Here is a 25477-nt window from a genome sequence, read left to right as displayed (position 1 = left end):
CATGGTCAACATATTTTAACCTCTAAGATAACCACTAAAATAAAAATAAAAGGATATATAGCTAAAAAGCAATAAAGAACAAATGGTATAATATCCAAAACAGAGAAGAAATAAAGAGATGGGAACATATATAAAAGATTTCTGGTAGACTTTACACAATTTAAGTAATTAAATTAAATTATAAATAGTTTAAATAAAGACTCCAAATAGAAGACTGAATAATAAAACTATATGTTGTTTACAGGAGACATACTTAGAAAATGAGAACACGGAAAATGTTTGCTTTAATAAAAGTAGAAGGACAGAAAAAGACAAACTCTGCCATCACTCAGAGAGAAAACAGGGCTGGCTGTACGAAGGCCAAGTCAGACTGAGGCAAAAAGCTATTACTAGAGAAAGAACATTTCCTAATTTTTTTAAAAAGGGTCAAATTCTGGAAAAGGCAAAAACAATGGAAACTGTAAAAATATCAGTGATTAGGAAAGAGCGTGGGAAGCATAATTAGGCAGAGCACAAAGGATTTTTAGGGCAATAAAATTATTCTGTACAATACTGTATTAGTAGATGTGTGTCATTTGTCTAAAACCACAAAATACACAATACCAAGAGTACCCACTGTAAATATAAGAGGACCCTAACATAAACTATGGACTTGGGTGATTATGTTGGGTCAATATAGGTTCATCAACCACAGCAAACGTACCATTCTGGAGGATGAGATAATGAGAGAGGCTGTGCACTTACAAGGGACAGGGGGAGATAGGAAATCTCTATCCTCTGCTCAATTTTGCTGTGAACCGAAAGCTGCTCTATAAAAGTCTTCATTTAAAAAAAAAAAAAAAGTCAATTCAATAGGATAACAATTATCAATTTGAATGTACCTACTAACATAAAAAAAAAAAAAAGAACTGGGGGGGGGAAGCTAACTATCATCACAGATGGAGATTAGAACAATCTTTCTCAGACACCAACAGAACAGCAGAAATCAATTAAGGATTTAAACAATGTGAAAGGAAAAAAGTGATTTGACTTCTGTCCCATAGATCCAAACGGCTGTTATGATTAGGTGAACCTCGGAAAGCAAAGTACTTAGTAACTATCCTCTTTTCAAAGCAGCATGGTTGGGGTGCCTGACAGGTTCAGTCATTAAAGCATACTCTTAAAAATAAATAAATAAATAATTAATTAATTAAAAAATAAAAATAAAAAATAAAGCATACTCTTGATCCAGGATACTCAGTTCAAGCCCCACGGTGGACGGAGAACTTAAATAAAGTAGCACAGTCAAGGCTGAGTGACTCCTAGATAGACCACCACCACCATTATTCAGCACCCAGCCATAGGGTACCATTAGTTCCCCATCCCATGTTGTGTTCATCCGTAAATGGGTAAATACCAGGTATCATACTCAGACATAAAAGCTCACAGAGACCATTCTGTTTTCTCATTTAGACCCTACAAATACAAATTAAGTGAAGGGAAAGTCTACGCAATTAGGACTCTTCATCCTACCAACATTTTGTTACTTTTAAGTGCTGATTATTACTGTGTGCCAGGTACTGTAAGCCATTCCCCACCCCACTCCCCAGCCCCGCATTGACAACAACCCTTTGATACAACTACTATTATCTTTGTTACACAGATCAAGAAACTCAGGTAAAGATCAGAACATCTAGAAGCAGCACAAGTCAGGATTATAGCCCAGATACTTGGCACAAAAACCCAAGTTTTAATTTCTATACCACTGCATTGCTAGACTGTAACTTGTCATCAGACTGCCTTGATCATTAAGTGTTCCCAAATTATCAATGAAAGGCCTATAGAATGATACATCTCCACAGTCAACCACAAAGGAAATCCAGAATCCAGACAGGAAAGAGATTAGCTGTGTCAGGATCCCACGAGGTAAATAAAACAGTGGAGTCAGTCGCAATACAATTATCCAGTACAAAGTTGTTTTTTGTTTTAAAAAGGTACATAAGTAGCCTTGCTATAAAAAAAGCTCAACCCTCGGGATCCCTGGGTGGCGCAGTGGTTTGGCGCCTGCCTTTGGCCCAGGGCGCGATCCTGGAGACCCGGGATCGAATCCCACGTCGGGCTCCCAGTGCATGGAGCCTGCTTCTCTCCCTCTGCCTATGTCTCTGCCTCTCTCTCTGTGACTATAATAAATAAATAAAAATTAAAAAAAAAAAAAAAAAAAAAGCTCAACCCTCAAGTAGAGTCTATCTAACAGTACACCCAAATTCTAAGTCTTGGTGTATACCATAACCTGATTCCTTAATCCAGCAGGAAGCTCACAATGATACTGCTCCCTGCCCCAAGCCCCTTGATTTGGAGAGTTAATCCATAACTGAAAGAGATGGACAAATGAGATGAAAAGAAAAATGTATTGATACCTTTGTGCAAATCAGTTATTCTGATACAGTAACAGGCTTTGTAATGACTATTTTTAATATTTAGAAGAGTAAAAAATAATTACAATAAATTTAAAATATACTTACAAGTATTAAATTTAGAAAGACTACACTTAGATTTGACAAAGTTTGCAATCTTGAGGTAGCTGAAATAATCATGTATTTGTAGTATAGTGTGGCGCTCACTTCAGCAGCACATATACTAAAATACTATGGTGTAGAAATGCTCAAGGAAATTTAAGACAATTAACTTGGTGTTAAATACCTTAAGATTAATTTCTCAGGACGCCTGGTGGCTCGGCAGTTTGGCGCCTGCCTTTGGCCCAGGGTGTGATCCTGGGATCCAGGGATCCAGTCCTGCATCGGGCTCTCTACATGAGGCCTGCTTCTCCCTCTGCCTGTGTCTCTGCCTCTGTGTGTGTGTGTGTGTGTGTGTGTGTGTGTGTGTCTCTCTCTCTCATAAATATTTTTAAAAAATTTTTAAAACTAAATTTTCGTTACAAATTAAACACTAATCAAAATAAAATATACTTGTTCCTAGATATATTACTGAATTTCTAAGATTTATAACTGAACTTAAAGATTTAAGAAAAATGACTACTTACAACTCGAACTGTATTTCAATACAAACAACTTTTAAGCCTTTTCCTTAAAGGCCTAATAAACATTTTTTTTTTTTTAAGATTTATTTATTTATTTATGACAGACACAGAGAGAGAGACACAGGAGGAGGCAGAAGCAGGTTCCATGCCGGGAGCCTGACGTGGGACTCGATCCTGGGACTCCGGGATCGCACCCTGGGCCAAAAGCAGGCGCTAAACCGCTGAGCCACCCAGAGATCCCCCTAATAAACATTATTTAAAGAAAAAGCATAATGACACTAAATCCTGTAACAACAAACTCCAATGTAAGGATTTCCTGATTTACTGGTTCAGAAAGACCGTGGCCTACAAAATTGCGTGTTACTCAATTACTAAGTGAACTCACATTCGCCTTAAACATGTCCTTCCTTTAAAAGTGAGGTCCTTCCTCACTCCCCATGAACACCCCAATTACATTTTACAAATTCACAGGTCCAACTACTAATGCACGGTTAGGTCTTAAGAGAGAAGTAGTCCCAATTCTTTTAAGAAGTATCAAAAATACTCTTACTTCCAAAGTACACGCTGGAATGACAACAGGGTCCCAAGTCTAAGATAAACTCTAACTTTGTGAGCAGTGAGACTGGAATCACCTGAAAGGTTTCAAAAATAGCAATGTCCAATCCTAACACCAAAATTCTGATTTAACTGGTGTGGGTTATGGCCTAGGCATCCAGATTTTATAAAGCTCCCCAGGGATCCCTGGGTGGCGCAGCGGTTTAGCGCCTGCCTTTGGCCCAGGGCGTGATCCTGGAGACCCAGGATCGAATCCCACGTCAGGCTCCCTGCATGGAGCCTGCTTCTCCCTCTGCCTATGTCTCTGCCTCTCTCTCTCTCTCTATGATGACTATCATAAATAAATAAAATTTAAAAAAATATATATATATATATATAAAGCTCCCCAGATGGCTCTGATCCAAGAGTGAGGACTACTGAGAAAAAGCAGTAAATTAAACATCACAAGAAAACAGCATAAGGAAACTATCAGATAAAACCCAAATGTGAAACACCCTACAGGCTGACCAACTCAAGCGTCTTTAGGAAATCAATGGTACAGGAGAAAAAACTATAGAAGATTAAAAAAAAAAAGAAAATAAAATAAATTCAGTACGACACATGGATGGTGCCTAAAGCCTAATTCAAACTAAATATAAAAAGAAATCCAAGGAACAAGATGAAAATCTGAGAATGGACTACATATACAAGTAAATCTACATATATATCAAAGAATATTATTCTTTGGATTTTAAGTGTGACCCTGGCACTGTGGTGGCCCAAGAAATAGCTCCACCTTTTCGAGATGCACTTTGCAGAATTTAGAGGAAATGTAGTGTCTAGGATTTACTTTAAAATACTTCAGCATATTAACCAATAATAAAGGAATGTCTGGAATTTGCTTTAAAACAATACAGCTTAAGGGAGAGAGCTAACAAATGCAACATTCTTTGCTAATCACTGAGGCTGATAAGGAGTACCTAGTGAATGGTTCACTCTATCTTTCTAGGTTTGAAGATTTCCACTGGTAATTTATAAAAAAAATACTTCAAATAGAAGCCAAAGTAAAGCTAGCAAATTGGCAACAGGCTTCATTACAGTATTGTCATTTGTGTATATCTGAAATACTTAATAAACAGAAAAGCAGATCAGGTTTGGAGAACTAGAAGCTACCAGCATACTCTGACAAAAGAGTAACTCTGTATACAAGAAGCTCATCCTGTCACTCCCTGCTAGGAGAGAGTGCAGGTGGGAGAGGGCAAAGGACAAAGAGGATACCCACCAGACCCAATGAGCCAGGTGATGGGCAAGGACCTCGCTCACAGCCACATCACAGGAATGTATCACAGAGATTTGGGGTAATCGTAAACAGATTTTTAAATAAGGTTTTAGCAATTCTAACGGAAAAGCCAAAAATGTAACATTCAAAGTTTTCCAGTAATTATAGCATCTCAAAATTTGCACAATTTTCTCTTCCACAGCACAACTGCATTGTCAATAATGCTCTTCTGCTTCCCGGAGAACACTATTTTCTCTCACCGACAGCAGCAGTAAAGCAAGTAGTCCTTCAAACATTCCTTAGACTCAAATATCAAAATAAATTCAACTCTGCCGTGATGCAGGATTTCTAGAACTTTCTCGGAAATACTATTCAGTGTAAGTGTCTGCTTCCAAAAACTCTACATCAGTAAACACTAAATTTGACTAAAACAGCATCCTCTAACCCTCCCCGGGTTCTGCCAATAATACCTAACTGTTTACATACAGATGAACAAATCCCCTTTGTTTCCTTTCCGTCCTTTCGTTTAATTCAAGAGCGGTGATCCTATCCTTCTACCAAATTCTGTCACAGGTATCAGAACTGTGGTAAAAGACCACCGAGTTTTTGTTTCCTTTCATCCTCGGTTGTCTTGCTCTACGGGATGCTGATACAGCCCGGCAAAACCAAAATCCTTCCTCCTGGAACACAAACTGGCAAAAAAAAAAAAAAAAAAAAAAACAGTTCCCTAAAAGAATGTTTGACATCATAGGACAAAGCAGTGGATGAAACCGAATTGTGCACGGAGAGCGACTCAGAAAGCTGACAAAGTGCCACGAAAGGAGACCTGCCATCTACGCGGACGAGGCTCTAACGTGGGACACACCGCATGCTTGGGGCCTGTGTTACCCTACGGACAAGCAAGGTCAACACAATGATCCATCACGCTAAGTTTTGTAAGGCATCCCACATCCCACAAGTGTCGTGCAGCTTTGAGAGGCAAAAGTCCTGGAGGAGCGGCACAGGATCGCGGCAGCGAGGTTTCTAGGACGCTGCTCAGGAGAAAGAAAAAACACGCTCACGTATTCCTCCACCTTTCAGACACCAGCGATTCTATTCCTAGGGAACAAGTGGTTAGAGGGGCTGGGCGGGGCGAGGCAGAGAGGACCAATCAGAGGTCGAGTTACAAGTCGGGCACGACAACAGTAGGATGAGAGCGGCTCGCTGAGTGGCTGGCGCGCCGCTCGCCCCGCGCACGCGCGCTGCCGGCTCTCACCAAAGGCAGCCGCACCTGGGGGACCCACCCCACCGCGAACCGCGGCGCAGGGTCGCCCCCGCCCCCCGCCCCGCGCCCCTGCCCCTGCCCCTGCCCCTGCCCGGGGCCGTTTCCTCCCAAAACAAACCCGGCCGCCCCAAAGCAAAACAAACCCCAATGCGGACGTGCTGCTGTCCCCAGAACGCAGCCCCCCACCCTTCCCACCCCCCGTACCCCGCCCCGAGCACCGGTCGGTCACTGCGCCCCGCGAGCGGGAGCCCCGATAAGGGGGCGGGGGGGCGGGGGAGCGGAGACGCCAAATGTCAAACATCTCACCAATTCCTCGTAGCTCCTGTTGTGCTCGTTGCCCTCCCAGTCCAACCTCTTCGGCAGCAACTGCAAAGGCACGGGACGCACACGAGTGACCACCGCGCGGGGCCGGCGGGGGCGGGGGCGCGGGGCGGGGGGTGGGGGCGCGGGGGGCGCGGGGTGGGGGGCGGGGGGCTGGGCGAGCGGCCCCGGCGGCGGGGAGGAGGGGGCACGGCGGGCACGGCGGGCGCCGCGAAGCACAGACCTGGTACTGCTCCAGCTCCTGCACCAGCACCTGCAGCCGACGAGACGCGCAGTTAGGGGGGCGGGGGGCACCCGGGTCCCCCCCCGGCGGCGCCCTGCACCCCGCGACCCCCGGCGGCGGCGGCGGCGGCGGCGGGGCCGGGCCCTGGACGCCGCCGCCCCGGGGCCCGCACGGCCCGCACTCACCTGGGCGGCTCTGCGACACGGGCCGGCCGAGAGGTACCGGGCGATGAGGAAGTAGAGCTCTGCGGGGAGACGGGGTCGGGTCAGGGGCGGGCGCGGCGGGGAGGGCGCGCGGCGGGGCCGGGCCGGGGGCGCCGCGGGGAGGGCGCGGGCGGCGCGGCTTACCCGACTCGATGAGGGGCACCGGGCGTCGGGCGGGCGGGGGCTCCGCCATGGCGGGGCGCGGGGCGCGGGGGCGCGGGCGGGAGCGGGCGAGCGGAGCGTGTAGGCCGCGCCGGGGCCTGAGCGGGCCGGCGTCCCTCTACCCCTGGCGCGCCGCCGCCGCCGCCATGCCGTGCGCGCCGCCACGCCGACGCCTCCGCCAAGTAGTCCCTCCGCGGCCCCGAAAGTAGTCCCCGCGCGGCGGCCGCCCGGCGCCCCCGGCGCCCCCACGGCGGGGCCGCGCGTCCCCCGAGCCCGGGTCAGGGGCGCGGCGGCGGGGCGGGGGGGCGCGGGGCGCGGGGCGCGGCCCGGGCCGGCGGCGGGGGGGGCGGGGAGCGCGCGTGGCCGGGATCCCTGCGCGCGGTGAGGCGGCTCCGGCCATTGTGCGGCGGCGGCGGCGGCGGCGGCGGAGGCGGAGGGCGCGCGGGGGCGGGGGCGGGGGCGGGGGCGGCCTGGGGCGCGCGGGGGCGGGGGCGGGGGACGCCCCAACACGCGCGCACGCAGCCCTCGTTCGGAGCCCAGCGCGGGGAGCCCGGGACGCGCGGCCGGTGCGGCGGGGTCGCCCCCGCTCGGAGGAGCAGCTCGTCGGGCCCCCGCGGGCACGGCCGACGTCCGCCGCCCCGAAGGACGGAGCAGGCACCCCGCGCCGCAGCCCCCGCCGTGCAGCCGCCAGAAGGGGACCGGGAGGATGCAACGCAGCCTGGAAGCGGCGACGGCGTGGCCGGATCGGGAAGCGGGGGTGGGGGTGGGGGTGGGGGGCGAGCGGGCATCTCCTGCAGGCAGGCGGGCGGGCGGGCATCGGTCCCCGGGAGGACGGGCTGCACCCCCGGGGGAGCCCTGGAGGGGGCGCCCGTGCTGGAGCGCTCCGAGCGGCGGGCGAGGATCTCTGGCCCCGCCCGATTGGCTGTGCTGGGCCGCGGACCCCCTGCACGTGCGGGGACATCCCACACTCTGAGCCTGAAAGAGCAGCAGTGAGCAGAGCAAAGCCCCCCCCCAGTCCCTCCAGCTCCTGCTCCGTGGGGTCGCCCCCGCTGCAGGTGGAGCTCAAACGTGGTGCTTCGGGGCAGGCGCAGGTGGGGCCGACCCTGGGTCCTGTGGCGCTGGGCCTGAGCCCAAGCATCCCCTCACCTGTAAACCGTAGATGCCTGTCTGTGTCTGCTTTCTTTCCCTTTTTTTTTTTTTTTTTTTTTATTTTGTGTGTGTGTGTGTGCCTGCTTTCTTTTTTTTTTTTTTTTTTAATTTTTTTTTTTTGTGTGTGTGTGTGCCTGCTTTCTTTTTTTTTTTTTTTTAATTTGTGTGTGTGTGTGTGTGTGTGTGTGCCTGCTTTCGTAGCGTTGTGAGCATTTACAGCCCCGTGGGTTAATGCGTGCCCAGCGTATAGGGATAAGCACTGCGCCCCGTGCCAGTTTTTATGATTATCTACACCAGATAGCAAAGGTTCTTCTGTGTGTCTGTGAATGAACAACCCAAACGTGTTCAGACAGGTGCATCAGTCATGTATTCTTACATCTGTTAATTCAGCGCATTATCAAGTGAGACCCCCCAAAAAAAAAACACACACACACACACACACAAAGAACAAGCCACATTCTTGCCATCAAGGACTTCAGTGTCTTTTGGGAGAAACAGATGTAAGCAGATCGTGACATTTAGGGCAGAAAGGACATCAACCTGCCTGTGGGAGGGGGAGTTAAGAGAGTTAAGAGCCTCCCCAGCTTCTGTGTGGAACGGGATTCCGGGCATCTGAACAACCAGAACCAAGACATGAGTAACACTGCAAGTTTAAGGAACTCAAGTTTCGTATGACTGCTTAAGGTGACTTTGGAGGTGTGGAGGGGACCCATGAAGTCAGGAGTTAAAATTGAGAAGGAAAAAAAAAAAAAAAATGAGAGGTTCTGTAAGCCCAGAAGAGTCTTGTTTTAATTTTAGGATTGATTTGAGAGTACTAGGACCAGGAGGCAGGAAAACCACTTAGATGACCCTTTAAATAGGAAAGAAATGAAGATGCATTAAGGCAGTGGACATAAGGACAAAGGGGCAGAGACAGGATCAGAAATAGTTGGAGGGGGACGCCTGGGTGGGTCAGCGGTTGAGCATCTGCTTTGGGCCCAGGGCATGATCCTGGGGTCCTAGGATCGAGTACACATTGGGTTCCCTGCTACTCCCTCTGCCTATGTCTCTGCCTCTGTGTCTCTCATGAATAAATAAAATCCTTTAAAAAATTTAAAAAAAGAAATAGTTGGAGGTTAGGTCAGCACAATGAGGTTGAAGTGGGATGAGAAGAGTCAAAAAAGTCAAGCGTGGGGCTGAGTGGGTCAAGGTTGTGCCACCAACTAAGGACAAACAGGCTGTAACTCCTTTGTTAAAATGAGTAACTACTTGGCACAACTTGATTATTTGAAGTTACAGTGCGTGTATTCCTGTGGGACAGTATGATCTATGCTACAAGATTACTCGAGTTAGTAAGTGATAAAGACATAAAGAAAGGGGTGGGGCAGCCCGGGTGGCTCAGCGGTTTAGCGCTGCCTTTAGCCCAGGGTGTGGTCCTGGAGACCTGGGATCGAGCCGCATTGGGCTCCCTGCATGCAGCCTGCTTCTCCCTCTACCTGTGGCGCTCTCTCTCTCTCTCTCTCTCTCTCATAAATAAATCTTAAAAAAAAAAAAAAAAAAAAAAGGCACCGGGGCAGCTCAGTCAGTGTCTGCCTTCAGCTCAGCTGGTTATCTCAAGGTCCTGGGATCAAGCCCTGCATTAGCAGAGAGTGTGCTTCTCCCTCTGCCCCTCCCCACCACTCATGCTCTCACTCACTCAAATAAATAAAATCTTTAAAAAGAAAACGACATGAAAGGAAGACTAACATTCTCAAAGACACACCCAAGAGTTGCATACTTCACTTTGGAGGTTTTTTTGTTTGGTTGGTTTTGGTTTTGGTTTTGAAAGATTTTCTCTTTAAGCAATCTCTGCACCCAATGTGGGCAGACAACCCCAGGACTCAGAAGCCCGGGATCAAGAGCCCCACGATCCGCTGAGTCTGTCAGGTGCCCGGCATATTTTACTTTGTTACAACGTCGTAAAAGTAAAAGCCCCCAAAACATAAGAATTCATCTCTCAAGTACTGGTCATCATCCAAGACTACAATTCCCCTGTGAGCAGCCTGGTAACCATCATGAGGCATCAGTGTTGAGGACAGTTTTCCTTTGCAAAAGCCCTGCTAATTAATCCCTTTGCAACCTCCTCTGATGTCCCTGAAAAGTACTGCTTGTGGATTTGAAAGAGACACAAAGATTCTGACAAAAGGTGGAATATCTTCCCCATTCAACTCTCAAGTGACAGAGACCCAGATTTGATCCCACTTCTGCCACCTGGAAAAGAGAAAATACTCTCCATCAGCAGGTCCACAGTGGAGGACCTGCCAGGAGTCTCCAAGCAAAGCATAAGTCATGTATACGTTCACCCCATGCTGAACCCAAACCATTCCAAATGCAAACACTAAGATTTGCTCTTGGGTAAATGGAAATCACTCGAGTCGCACCACGGGAAAGCTATATGGAAAGCTAAATTCTAGAAAAGTTGCTAGATAAGCAAAGGCCAGAAGATCTTAATGGCTGATGACGTCATCTGTAATGGTGTCACCTATTTCCAGTAGAAGAGAACTAGGATTAGTCCTTGGCAGACAACCCCCCCTCCTGGATAAGCATCACTGATCTTAGATGCCATTAATATACTCACTTCCTGGGCAGCCCGGATGGTTCAGTGGTTTAGCACCGCCTTCAGCCCGGGGTGTGATCCTGGAGTCCCGGGATCGAGTCCCACATCAGGCTTAGGCTTCCTGCATGGAGCCTGCTTCTCCCTCTGCCTGTGTCTCTGCCTCTCTCTCTCTCTCTCTCTCTCTCTCTCTCTCTCTCCCATGAATAAATAAATAAAAATCTTTAAAATACATATATACTCACTTCCCAGCTGAGGGAGACAGAAGGGCCTGAGGACCCATAGCCAAGGCTGCAAGCCCGCCTGGGACCCAGCTACCTTAGACCCAACCCATGCTTGGCAGAACTCTTTCTCCCCTTGCCACATTTCACAAAGGAGGAATCAGAGCCTGAAGAGGAGGGGACTCACACAACACCACACAGAGGGTGCGGGAGAGCGGAGATTGGAAATGCACGACTATGTGCACCATCTCCTTTATCACAGGCAACTCTGTGTTGAACTCTCTTGTCCTCATTTTAAGCAGGAGGAAACAGGTTTAGAAAATTTCCAGAACTTGCCTATGGATGTAAACTCTTAAAAAAGGGGAAAAAAATAATAATCCAGTGGACCTTCCCAGTTACCACTTAGGAGCCCCCCAAAGCATTAAGTGTGAAAAGCACAGCTGGAAAATGGGGAGCAAACGAGACTTAGGGGCAAGCTTGAAAGAGTGAAACCATGAGACGTGTGAGCCCTAGACACTGCAAAGAAAACTGTATACGTAATTCCAGTCCTAGTCTCAGTGCGTTGGTGCAAATATACCTTGACTGAATTTCCTTTCAGCCGGCAGGCACTGTTAGTACACGCACCATAGCAGCATAATAAAGTAGAGGGTGTCGGACCTACAGAAGAGCGATACCACCAAACTAAATCAGGACAAGGAGGTGAAGTCAAGTGCACGCAAAAACCTGCATCATTTCTTTCATTCAACAAAAATTGTATCAAAGACCTCTCAGACAGGCAGTATGGGGTAAACACTGGTTTCTGGGCTTCTGGGAGCTAAATCCCCTGGAAGTGAAGGAGTTAATATCTTGAGAGGTCTCCAAGAAGACTTTGGGAAAACAAACAAACAAACAAAAAAACTAGCTAAAACAAAGAAGGTATCTGGGTGTGGATAAGCCCTCAGTCAACGAGTAGACCTTGCATGTGATTCCTGAGGTTCCTCCTCCACTTCCTCCAGGGTCATCTTTCCCTCGGGACCTCTTCTTCCCTTTAAATCCAAACCAACCAGCTGTCCCCCAGAATGCTGCTTGTCCCTGCCTCCTTCAGCAAATTGCTTCCACATTCATCCCTCCCCTCCCTGGCATCTGCCTCTCCCTGGTCCCTGGCTTCTATCCCTGCGTGCTCCCACGTTGCAGGCATTGGCCCGTGTCTGTGTCCAAGTCTTACCAGTTCTTTTGAAATGTTTCTCAGGGCGTTGGAGAGAACACAGTGTGATTGGACGAGAGGGACCTTGGGCACGTGGGAGGTGGGAGCTGGGATCAGAACGTGTCCGTCTTTGAAAGCCACTTACTAGCTGAGCAAACACCCTGGCTCAGTGTTCGTGTTTGAGGTTTGATCATCTTTAAAATAGGGATTAACAACAGTAGGTAACATGTGGTGTTTCCATATCCTGCCCCCTGCACGAGTCCATTTGCATATATTATTTAATGCCACAAGATAGCTAGGATACGAGTCGTTTGTGAACATTTCCGAGAAAATGCCTACAAAGCTCTTGGAACGACGCCCAGCTCTCAACATGATACTATGACGTAAAAAATCATTTTTTTTCCTCCATTCCCTCAGCCACCAACGAGTCTCCTCCAAGGTCTCCTTGACTCCCTACCCAACGAATCCTATCACTGCTTTTACACTGCCTTAAATACAGCTTAACATGTTCTCCATTCGAGCCCATCTCATTCCCTATCCCCTAAGCCCAAACTCCAGGCTTCCTTTTAAAGCTGTGTGGGATGCTCTGCTTTCCACCCTTTTACCCCCGGGGGCATCTGCGGGAAAGGTGACTGCTCCAGGCGTGGAGCTCTCCTGTCCTCCGGCTCAGGCAGTAGGAGGCCCCCACGGGAGACCGAGGAGTGGGAGGAGGGGAGGTAAGGGTGGGTCTCTATCTTCCCAGTGCCTCTCCTGCCAAGCCGCAGGTCGGTGGTGGCTGTGGGTTCTCTAAAAAAGCCACAGCTCGTCTGGGACAGCCCTCTCTCCCTACAGGAAACCCCTCTGGGCTTTAGGACCTCTATCTCTTCCGAGTCAGATGGAGCCGTGGGAGGGAGCCCGGCGTGCCCACCCCCTTGTAAATAGCAGCTTCATTAACTCTCCTCCCTTTCCCCCCATGGATTACGCATTCTCTTGCCTTCCAGACCTCCAGTAGGTACCTGCGCTCTCCGTGATGGTGCCTGCAGTGGAACTGTCTGAAGCATCCCCTCCAGTTCTCTCTCCCTCTGCTCCCCTATTTCTTCCTTGCCTCTGTACTCCTTGGTCCTCCAGCTTGGGAGGATCTACCTAGATCCCTAACTCTTTGCTTCACAAAACCTTTCCCAAGTCATTATGGTCCTTGTTATTTTATTTTTATTTTTTTTTTAAATTTTTATTTATTTATTTATTCATGAGAGACAGAGAGAGGAGAGGCAGAAACACAGGCAGAGGGAGAAGCAGGCTCCATGCAGGGAGCCCGACGTGGGACTCCATCCCAGGTCTCCAGGATCACGCCCTGGGCCGAAGGCAGGCGCTAAACCTCTGAGCCACCCAGGCTGCCCTATGGTCCTTGTTAATAGTCTTTTCCAAAGTCCTAGAATTACCTCTTAATCACACATGCAACCCACCAGTGAGGCCTGATGAGACCACCTTCAAAATCTAGCTAAGATATAAAGCCCTTCTCACCTAGATGAGCCCAACAACCTCCCAAGTGTCTTCCTGCTTCTCTGTCTATCCCAGAAAAGCCGATCTTCAACAGGCAGCCGGCGGGGTCCTGTTAAAACTTAAAGCAGATCTGTCCTCCTTTCTCAAAACCTTCTGATGGCCCCCATCTGACCCAGGGGAGAAGCCGGAATCCTACAAGGCCTCCATGATCTGGCCTGTCTGGTGCTTCTGTGACTCCTCGTCCCACTACTGTTCCCTCTTCTCACTCTGCTCCAGTCACGTTGGCCGCCCTGAAGGTCCGTCCTCAGACATTCCAGGCACGTCACACCGCCTCAGGGCCTTTGTACTTGCTGTTCTTTCTGCCAGGAACATTCTTCCCCCAGAACACTACACAGCTCAGTTCCTCACCTCCGACAAGTCTTGGCTCAAACGTTACATTTTCAGTGAGACCTTCCCTGACTACCCTAAATACGGTACAGCTTACCCTCACCCTGTGCCCCCACTTCCCTTCTGTCCTGCCTGCTTCCTTTTTCTCCGCAGCACTTTTGACCTTCTAACCAGCTGTAAAATGTGCTCGTCATTTGTGTTTATCGCCTGTCTCCTCCCACTTTATGAAGGCAGGCAGAGATTTGTTGTCTGTTTTGCTCTCTGAGCTACAACGAAGCCTAATGTATGGTAGGTGAATGCTAAACATTTGTAGGATTTTTTTTTTAATTGCTCAACTAAACAGTCCCTCCAATACGAGACGGTTATGCTCTCAATATTCACTTATACATTTTTTTGATGGCGTGGTGATTTAGTCCGAGGAGAGCCCACAACAACCTGCTGGCTCATGACATACCTGGAGATGGGGCCAGCCCAAACAAGAGCTTGCAAGACCAGGAATGCTTTCTTCCTCTCCACAACCTCCCCCCACTCCCCACAGTGGCCCCACGGAAGAAGGGCCTCCTGCATCCTCTCAAAGGCAGAGCTAAGTAATCAGAGCCTGGAGAGAGGAAGGGCGGGTGGAAAGAGCGTGTTCTGGAGCAGGAAAGGAGGCTGCTTTAGGGAGACTGCCAGACCGCTATGGGGGTGGGACATCCTGTTGAGCCTTTCCCATGGACCTGCAGAGGCCTCTGCCTCCACCCTGGCCACACAGTGACCCCAGGCCCTGGGTGGCCCGCCCAAGCCCCCCCACAGGGGAGAGCTTACTTCCCTGGCTCTCTCACCTCCCCCTCCAGCAAACACAGCCTTGATCTCAAAGAGGAGGAGGCAAAGAAAACTGGCCTTGCCTGATGGGGAGGTGAGTCTTGGGAGCTGCTGGGATTAGGGGGGAAACCCAGCAGGCCCAAGAGGAAGTCTACAAGACAGAACAAAGGATGGAAGGAAAGTCCAAGAAGGTGGGTCTGGGGAAAAAGGTAGAGCTCCAAGGTCACTGGGTCATCTCACTGGGGAATATTCCCCTGTGACCGGTTACACAATAGCTAAGTGCCACCTCAAGGCCTTCCCATTTTCTGACATGACATTTGACACCTCTTTGCAGAAGCAACTCCCCTGTTTGCAAGCTGACAGAGCTTCCTGGTCCCTCTTTTTTTATTTATGGGCAAGTCTGACCTAGAGCAGGGAAAAAAAAAAAGTACAACAGCGCACAATTTAACACAATCAATTTAAAACTTAAAAGCCACCAAAGGTTTAAGATATGGATATTGGTAATGAGATGAAGTTCAGATGATGTTTGAGTTAAGAACCCAGAATCCCAGATCTTTCCTTGAGCCAGCCACTTCCTCCCTCGAGGTCTCCAGGGAAGGAGGACATTGGGTGCAAGCGATACTTGATTGACCCTGACCTCATCCCCTGATGGCCTAGGCTAGATGGTATTAGTATAGGCCGCCAGTCTTGGAAGACTAACACAAAGCCACCCAGAAGTGCCTACGCAAAGCTGGGGAAAGGAGTTGCAACGGCAAGAATGTGTACTCGAAGCTTGGAGAGACCCATCACTGCCAAGCCTGGGACTCCCAGAGCCCTGGCTCCTGCTCCCAGCAGATCTTTCCAGCTACAAGAGAGCAGAAAACGTGATGAACCTTCCTTCTTATAGGACCCAGCCTGGACTCTGGAAGTACTGGGCTTTGAGTGAGTTAGACATGGGTTAGTTCCCCACTGGCCTTTAAGACAGCAGGAACCAGCACCCTGACCAGGCCACGTATTCATAGACTTACACAGAGGACATCACACAAAATTAACGCAATCACAGATAGTGCAAGAATGATCCCAAAGTGGATGTATGTTCGTTACAGTTTCTGTGAGTAGCTTCATTTTCCATGACAACAGCGGCTAAAGGATACAATTTCCTGCAGCAAAGCCCATAAAACAAGCTATGCCAAAATCTAACCTCGCAAAGGTCACACACTCCACAGAATTTAATTATAAAGGCTTTGCAGAGAGCAGAATATGACAGGAGAACATCTTGCACTTTGCAGTAAATAATCCAGGAATTCGATTTCATGATGACAAGATAAATAAAATATGTAGTTTCCCTTGAACCAGATCTTGGTCCCAAATGGCTAATGCTTTCTACTCGGTAACTTTGGACTTGCTGGGATATACATTCTATAGCTTTCTCTTTTATCTTTATTTAAAAAAAAAAAAAAAGTAATGACCAGCCCACTACTTTGAATTCTCTCAAAATTTTGTAACTCCCTAAGTACTGTAACTGCATGGTAGTCTCATTAAGATGGAGATGGTTTGGGATCCCTGGGTGGCGTAGCGGTTTGGCGCCTGCCTTTGGCCCAGGGCACGATCCTGGAGACCCGGGATCGAATCCCACGTCGGGCTCCCTGCATGGAGCCTGCTTCTCCCTCTGCCTGTGTCTCTGCCTCTCTCTCTCTCTCCCTGTGTGACTATCATAAATAAATAAAAATAAAAAAAAAAAAAAAAACGATGGAGATGGTTTGACCTGTAAGTAAAAAGTTTACCCAACAACAAAGAACCCAGAAATAAACTGACAGGTGCGTAAAGCGGGAGACACATAACCTGTCTGTTTGAGCCCAGTCAAGCATGGCTTTCCAGAGCTTTCTTCACTCCCACAAGAACCTGTGGTTGCAGAATATACAGCCTACCACCAGTGAAGCAAAATCTTCGCTGGATGGGAGAAGCGTTTGTTTTTTTTCCAGTTTCCTGGGTTCTTTTTTTTTTTTTTTTTTTTTTAACCCTCCTGGTCCTCTCTTCCACCTGACATTTCTAGAGGCTTTATTGTCCTGCCACCAAACACAAAGCACCACAGTAATTTTCTGAATACCTCCTGTGATGCAGACGTTTTGGTACAGGCCTTTATTTAACACTTCATTTTGACCCAAGGGTCATTACAAGTACATCGTCTTGAAATTCAACCAAGGCATGTATGAGGCAGACGTAGTCTTCTGATCCTCAGCCTCATCCCAGTACCGGACTTCACCTAGTCACCTGCTCCTGGGATATATGTGTGTTTGGGGGGGGGGGGTGTGGAACAGAGTAACAGAGAGGCTGGGAATGAGGGCCAGGCTCAGGAATGGCTTAAGAATGGGAGGGATCCATGGGGCACCTGGCTGGCTCACTCAGTAGAGTACATGACTCTGGACCTTGGGGTTGTGAGTTCGAGCCCCATGCTGGGTATAGAGATTACTTAAAAATAAAATATTAAAAAAAGAGAGAGAGAAAGTGGAAGGGATTTGTGTGGAGCAGGACTGTGGCTTCCAAACTTCCTGCCAAAGCTGAACGTGTATGTGCCCAGTGAGCAAGCCGTCACCCTTCTCAGTTGAACACCACAGACATGAATACATGTGTTCATCAAAAGACACAAGCAAGTATGATCATAGCAGAACTACCCATGATAGCCTCAAACTGGAAACAACCAAATGCCCATCAACTGCAGAATGATTAAGTGAATTGGAATTCACTCATAATAATGGTAAACTATAGGGAATAGGAATGAAGGTACAACATAAGTGACTCATAAACATAAGGATTGAGCAAAGAAGTCAGACACAAAAGGGTGCGCACTGTATTGTTTCATTGACATGCAGTTCAAAACCAGGCAAACAGCCTGTGGCATTAGAAGTTAGGGTAGTGGTTAGGGGCACTTGGGTGGCTCGGTTAAGAGTCTGCCTTCAGCTCAGGTCATGATCCCAGGGTCCTGGGATCCAGCCCCACATAAGTCTCCCTGCTCAGCAAGGAGTCTGCTTCTCCCTCTCCCTCTTCCCCCACCCCTCCTGCTTATGCTTTCTCTCTCTCTCTCAAATAAGCAAATAAAATCTTAAAAAAAAAAAAAAAAAAAGAAGTTAGGATAGTGGTTAGTTACCCTTAGGGCGGGGATAGTGACTGGGGGATGCTTCTGGAATTCGGGTATGTTCTCTTTCTTAATCTGAGATGTATTCACTTGGTGAAAAATTCATTGAGCCATATGCTTATGGCGTATACTTCAATAAAAAGCTTATATTAAGGGGATGCCTGGATGGCTCAGCGGTTTAGCGCCGCCTTCAGCCCAGGGTGTGATCCTGGAGACTCGGGATCGAGCCCCACATCGGGCTCCCTGCATGGAGCCTGCTTCTCCCTCTGCCTGTGTCTCTGTCTCTGTCTCTCTCTCTGTCTCATGAATAAATAAATAAAATCTTTTTTAAAAAGCTTATATTAAAAAGGAAGAGACAAAAGAAAAAAACTTCATGGTGCTTGTGGTATGTGTTAGAATAATGTCTCGCCACATCCTAACCCTCAGAATTAGTGAATCTATCATGTTACCTGACGAAAGGGATGTGGCAGATGTGCTCTAGTTAAAGATCTCGAGATGAGGAGTCTGTCCTGACCATTCCCGTAGGCCCAATGGAATCACAAAGGTTCTTATAAGAAGAAAGCAACCTGGTACAAAATGTCTTTTGTAGCCCACTCTAACTGATACGCACAGGAGGAGAATTCTAGAAAATGCAATTCAGCTCAGCAAGTTGGCACATTACAAAGCTACCACGTGACTGTACCCTTATTAGCTGGGGTACCTTGAGGAAAATCGGTTCACTTCATCTAAAAAATTAAAATGATAATAATTACACATGGATTTGCATAAGAATTAAGGGAAATAATACATGTCCTAGGCAGCATGCCTAGAATATAAGACCTCAATTTTTTTTGTTGAATTTGTTCATTGATCCCATTACTAACTGAGATGTTCAGAGAATGTGCTTTTGGTTTAATTGGGTTACTCATAAAGATAATTAGGTCTTTGAAATGATAAAAGGATTGTTACATGCAAACTTGAGTTGATAACGTCATAAATTTTGTATCCATTTCTGTAGAACAAAAAGCCCTACAGCATAAATACACTGACTGGACTTAAATTTCATCTTCCCTTACGTTGACTTTTAAAAAAAAAAATCTTACAAAACAATATTCAATGGATGTTTCCCTTTTACAAAACATTCAAAGCATTTTCTACACAAATGTCTGTGTGGTCAGAGGACAGGGACTTGACTGTGACCCCACCTCGTAGGAGTCGTTTGGGCAAGTCAGGTGAACCCATGACTGGTTGTAGGTAAGAGAGGAGAGCGATCGTTCTTAGGTTCTCCCAGTCTCCCTGAGCAGCAACCAAGAAAACGTGGGTTACTGCTTAAAACAGTACCTGGCACACAGCTAGTGCACCAGACACGTTTGTTCGACGTCATCATCACTGTTATTAATGCACAAAAAACAGCTGGGAGGCATATAAAGACCCACATGCCAACCCGTGCGGCAGGATATTTCATTTGTTTTCTTTTTTTCTTTTATTCAGGATTGTATTTATTTATTTGACAGAGAGAGAGAGAGAGAGAGAATGAACGGGGAATGGCAGAGGGAGAGGGAGGGGCAGGCTCCCCTCTGAGCAGGGACTCTGATGCAGGGCTACATCCCAGGACTCTGGGATCATGACCTGGGCCAAAGGCAGATGCTTAACCCATTGAGCCACCCAGGTGCCCCTGTTTTTTTGTTTTTTGTTTTTAATAGTCTTCACGCCCAGCACAGAGCCCAGCACAGGGCTGGAACTCACAACTCTGAGATCATGATCTGAGCTGAAATCAAAAGTCCAGCATTCAACTGACTGAGTCACCCAAGGCTCCCCTAGGGTCGTTTTCTTCTTTGAGCTTTTCTGTCTTCAGAATCCTCAACGATAAGTGGACATGTTATTTTTGAACCCCTCTCAGCCATAAAACGTTTTGTGTCTCTTCGAAGCCCTTTCTTTTGACTCCATTCACACTCCCCATTCCACATTCTGCTTCTCCACATACAACTAAGTATATACAAGTTAGATCCTTTCCGTGTCCCCAGGACCAAGCTAGCCTCTCACTGTCTATATGGCCTCTGCCTCTTCCAACATTCCCAGAAAGTGACCACTTCGTCCTAACGCCTGTTCTGTAAGCAAGGAGGGCATCTTGGATAGTTGTACTGTAAGATTCAAATATGATTAGCGTAGGAAAAACATTTTCTTCTGGCCAGTAGTAGGTAAGGCACGCCCTGCCAAATAAAACTCTACCTTTTCAACGTCTGATTCAGGGGGCAAACATTTCTCCGTGGCTACCTTGTAATCTAAATTTAGATGCCTCAGCAAAATTATCCACATTTTAAAAATATTTATTTCAAGATTCCATATAAATGCAGTGCCAAATATAGCAGTGCCAAAGCACAAGAATAACTGTGTTTTATTAACCAAGTAATGTTTCTCTTCTCTTTTTTTCTTTTTTAAAAAAAGATTATTTATTTATTCATGAGAGCTGCAGAGAGAGAGGCAGAGACACAGACAGAGGGATAAGCAGACTCTCTGCGGGAAGCCCTGAAGCAGGACTCAATCCCAGGACCCCGGGATCATGCCCTGAGCCGAAGGCAGACGCTCAACCACTGAGCCACCCAGATGCCCCTCCTCTTCTTCTGTTTTGATTTTTTTTCCCCTCACAACTTTTTATTTTGAACATTCTCAAGCCTATAGAAAAGTTGAAAGAACAGTACAAAAAAATCTGATATATCCTTCATGTAGTTCATCAATTGTTAGCTTTTTTGCTGCATTTGCATATTTTATGCATTTATTTTACTGAACCATTTGAGATTAAATCACACACATTATGACTTAACACCACAAATAATCCAATATGTACTGATAAAGGATAAGGACATTGTCCTACATAATCACAATACCATGACCACACCCAGGAAAACAAACAACCTTTCAAGGCTATCTACCAAGCAGTGTATATTCAAATTTCTCCAATTGTCTTAAATTGTCTTGTATAGCCTACATACATACATACATATATATATATATATATATATTTATATATTTATATATATTTAAAGATTTTATTTTTAAGTAATCTTTACACTCAACATGGGGTTCAAACTCACAACCCTGAGATCAAGAGTCACATGCTCTACCAACTGAGCCAGGCAGGAGCCGCAGTATAGCATATATATACATGTATTTTTATTTACCTATTTGAGAGAGGACGGGAGTACAAGCAGGGGGAGCAGCAGGCAGAGGGAGAAGCAGGCTTCCTGCTGAGCAGGGAGCCTGATGAGGGTCTCGGGCTCCATTCCAGGACCCTGGGATCATGCAGACACTTAACTGACAAAACCACCCAGATGCCATATATATATAATATATATAGATATATAGATATATTTGTGTGTGTATATATATGTGTGTGTGTATGTGTGTGTGTATGCATAAGCCACCCAGTCTGTGATATTTTTGTTATAACCACCTAAATGGACTGAGACAACAATCTTCTCCCAGCCTGGCCCACATTTTGCTTAATCAAAATCCCAGGGGGAGAATGGGAGAAAGTTTTGAAAATCATATATCTGATAAAGGATTAATATCCAAAATACAGTAGAGAGAATTCCTAGAACTCAACAATAAACAACAAACAACCCCATTCAAAAATGGGCAAAGAGGGATCCCTGGGTGGCGCAGTGGTTTGGCGCCTGCCTTTGGCCCAGGGCACGATCCTGGAGACCCGGGATCGAATCCCACGTCGGGCTCCCGGTGCATGGAGCCTGCTTCTCCCTCAGCCTGTGTCTCTGCCTCTCTCTCTCTCTGTGTGACTATCATAAATAAATTAAAAAAAAAATGGGCAAAGGACTTAGACATTTTCCCAAAGAAGATACACAAATGATCAATGAACACATGAAAAGATCACTCGACATCAGTGATCACTGGGGAAACACAAACCAAAACAATGAAATTGGGGCTCCTGGCTGGCTCAGTCTGTAGAGCATGAGACCCTTGATCTCAGGGTCATGAGTTCAAGCCCCATGTTGGGTGCAGAGCCTACTTTAAAAAAACTATGTAAAGGGATCCCTGGGTGGCGCAGTGGTTTAGCGCCTGCCTTTGGCCCAGGGCGTGATCCTGGAGACCCAGGATCGAATCCCACGTCGAGCTCCCTGCATGGAGCCTGCTTCTCCCTCTGCCTATGTCTCTGCCTCTCTCTCTCTCTCTCTCTGTGTGTGACTATCATGAATAAATAAATAAAATCTTTAAAAAAAATAAAATAAAATAAAACAAAAAAAGACTCAGCTTTTAAAAAAAAAAACAAAAACAAAAAAAACAAACAAAAAAAAAAAAACTATGTAAAATAACTACCCCATATCCATTAGGATGCCTACTATTAAAAAAATCATAAATATCAAGTATTTATGAGGATGGGGAGAAATTAGAACCCTTGCAATTGTTGGTGGGAATGTAAATTGGTGCAGCTGTGGAAAACAGTATGTAGGGTCCTCAAAAAATCAAACATAGCATTGCCATATGATCCAGCAACTCCACTACTAGGTATATACCCCAAATAATTGAAAGCAGGGATTTGAAAAGATATTTGTTTTTTTTTTTTAATTTTTTTTTATTATTATTTATGATAGTCACAGAGAGAGAGAGAGAGAGAGAGGCAGAGACACAGGCAGAGGGAGAAGCAGGCTCCATGCACCGGGAGCCCGACGTGGGATTCGATCCTGGGTCTCCGGGATCGCGCCCTGGGCCAAAGGCAGGCGCCAAACCGCTGCGCCACCCAGGGATCCCTGAAAAGATATTTGTACACTGATGTTCCTAGCAGCACTATTTACAATAGTGAAAAAATGAAAGCAACCTCAGTGTCCATGAGCAGATGAAGGGATAAACCAAATGTGGAATACTATTCAGCCTTAAAATGAAAGGAAATTTCTGACACATGCTACAATAGGGATGAATCTTGCAGACATTGTGCTAAGTGAAATAAGCCAGGTGCAGAAGGACAAACTGCATGACTTCAATTATGTAAGATACTTAGAGTAGTCAAAATCACAGAGACAGAAAGTGATGGTTGTCAGGGGCTGGGAGTAAGGGGGATGGGAAGTTACTGTTTAATAGGTATAAATTTTGGGGGTTTTTTAATTTAAAAATTATGGAGATGGACTCTGTTGGTGGTTGTACAACATTAGGAAAGCATTTAACACCACTGAGCTGTACACTTGAAAATGGCTTAAATAGTAAAATTTATGTTATGCATATTTTACAGTAATCCAGTGGGCTTTTTTGTAGATATTGACAAATTGATTCTAAAATTTATATGTAAAAGCAAGGGAACTAAAATAACCAAAACAATTTTGAAAAAGAAATAAGTTGGGGGCTCCTGGCTGGCTCAGGTGATGGAGCATTAGACTCTCAATCTCAGGGTTGTGAATTCCAGCCCCACGTTGGATGTAAAAATTACTTCAAAATAAAATCTTAAAAAAGAAGGAAGAAAAGGAAGATGGAGGATTTATATCACCTGATTTCAAAACTTGAAATAAATTGTAGTAATTGAGAGTCTGGTACTGGTGAAAGAATAGACACAGAAATCAATGAAGCAGTAGAGTCTAGAAACAGATGCATTACAAATATAGCCAAATGGCTTTTGACAAAGATGCAAAAGAAATTCAGTGGAGCAAGGATAGTCTTCAAAACCAGTGCTTCAGCAGTTGGATATCACTATGTTAAAATACCTCATATCATAAATAAAAACTAACACAGAATGGAGATAAGACCTGTATAGAAACCTAAACCTATAAATCTTCTGAGAGGAAATCTTTATATTCTTCAGTTAGGCGAATATTTCATAAATACAAAACAAAAAGTATTATCCATAAAAAGAAGCTAATACGTCAAACTTTTTATTATTTATTGCTACATAACAAATTATCCCAAAACTTAGTGGCTTAAAACAATGCATATTTATTATCTCACCAGTGAGACACCAGTGTCTGTACATCAGAAACCCAGCTCTGGCTTAGCTAGATCCTGTCTCAGAGTCATTCTCTCTTTCAAGGCTCCAATCAAAGTGTTGGCCAGAGCTGAGGTCTCATCTGAAGGCATAACGGGGGAAGAATCCATTCCAGGCCCATGTGGTTTTCTGGCAGAGTCGGTTCCTGGAGGGCTCTTTGACTGAGAGTTTCAGTCCCTAGCTGCTGTCCTCAGCTAGGCTGAGGCTGTCCTCAGTTTCTTCACATGTGGGTCTTCAGCACAGCTGCTTGCTTCACCAAATTGTACATGCCAAGAAGGCAATAAGGTCTACTGGCAAGACAGAAATGACAATCTTTGTAACATAATCCCAAAGTGCTATCCCATCGCTTTGCTGCATTTTATTGGTCAGAAATAAGTAACAGGGGGCTCCTGGGTGGCTCAGTTGGTTAAGCACCCAACTCTTGGGTTTCAGCTCAGGTCTTAATCTCAGGGTCTTGGGATCAAGCCCTGCATTGGACTTCCCACTCAGCAGGGGAGTCTGCTTGTGTCTCTCTCTTCACTCCTTCCCTGCTCACTCTCTCTTTCTCTCTCTCTCTCTCAAATAAATAAATAAATCTTAAAAAAATAGAAACAAGTAACAGATCCTGCCCACCCTCAGGGACGGAGGATTGCACAACAACATGACTGTGATCACTGGGGCCATCTCAATGTCTCCCCAACCCCGATTTTATAAAAAATTTAAAATCTCTGCTCTTTGAAATACACTGTTAATCGAATGAAAAGACAAGCCACAGACTGAGAGGAAACATTTGTGAAACACATGTCTGATACAGGACTTGTATCCTGAATATATAAAGAACACCCGAAACTCAATGATAAGTAAACAACCAATTTTTTAAATAGACGAAAGGGTAATTCAATACTTCATCAAGAATGACAAAGAAGTACATAAAGAGATGTTCAACATCACTGATCATTAAGAAGATTCAAACTAGGATCCCTGGGTGGCGCAGCGGTTTGGCGCCTGCCTTTGGCCCAGGGCGCGATCCTGGAGACCCGGGATCGAATCCCACGTCGGGCTCCCGGTGCATGGAGCCTGCTTCTCCCTCTGCCTGTGTCTCTGCCTCTCTCTCTCTCTCTGTGACTATCATAAATAAATAAAAATTAAAAAAAAAAAAAAAATTAAAAAGAAGATTCAAACTAAAACCACAGGGGGATACCCCTACACTCATAAGTAGTATGACTGCATTTTTAAAAAAAAAACTAATTATAGAAAATGACAGAGAGTACAACAACTGGAATTCTCATATATTGATGGTGGGAATACCAAATGATACAGGCATTGTGAAATACAACTTGGCAATTTCTCACACAAATATGCATTCTAGTCAGAAAAGGGTTAATTCAGGCCTGAGCTGCTCAGAATTTGCATATTCCAAGGTGTTTAGAACAGGCCCTTGTTCCAGCTCTTGGGAGATAACCTCTGAGTCTTTGGAATAGCCTGCTTGATAATAGTGTCTTTGTGTGCGTTGGCTGTGGACCACACCAGAGAGTTTATGCTAATAATGTGATTTATGATGAACACTCTCTCTTGTGTGCTTCAGGCTTTGGCCAAATTGTATTAGTTTGACTTCTGGGAGACTAGGGTC

General features: G+C 46.2%; 1 protein-coding gene across 1 annotated transcript in view; it reads right to left on the bottom strand.

The window, feature by feature from the left end:
* Window positions 1–7170, bottom strand: part of BRWD1 (bromodomain and WD repeat domain containing 1) — a 117791-nt gene extending 110621 nt beyond the window's left edge. Inside the window, exons 1-4 of the mRNA XM_072740548.1 lie at window positions 6985–7170; window positions 6823–6881; window positions 6638–6667; window positions 6400–6459 (exon numbers count right to left, since the gene is read on the bottom strand). Coding sequence (XP_072596649.1) covers window positions 6400–6459; window positions 6638–6667; window positions 6823–6881; window positions 6985–7033 — 198 coding nt within the window. The 5' untranslated portion in view covers window positions 7034–7170. The remainder of the gene's footprint in view (window positions 1–6399; window positions 6460–6637; window positions 6668–6822; window positions 6882–6984) is intronic.
* Window positions 7171–25477: the final 18307 nt, after the last annotated feature.

This window comes from Vulpes vulpes, chromosome 15, assembly GCF_048418805.1.
Source record: "Vulpes vulpes isolate BD-2025 chromosome 15, VulVul3, whole genome shotgun sequence".
In the NCBI taxonomy this organism is placed as follows: domain Eukaryota; kingdom Metazoa; phylum Chordata; class Mammalia; order Carnivora; family Canidae; genus Vulpes; species Vulpes vulpes.
Note: the sequence above shows the minus strand (reverse complement) of the source record. Positions and strands in the feature narration are given on the sequence as shown.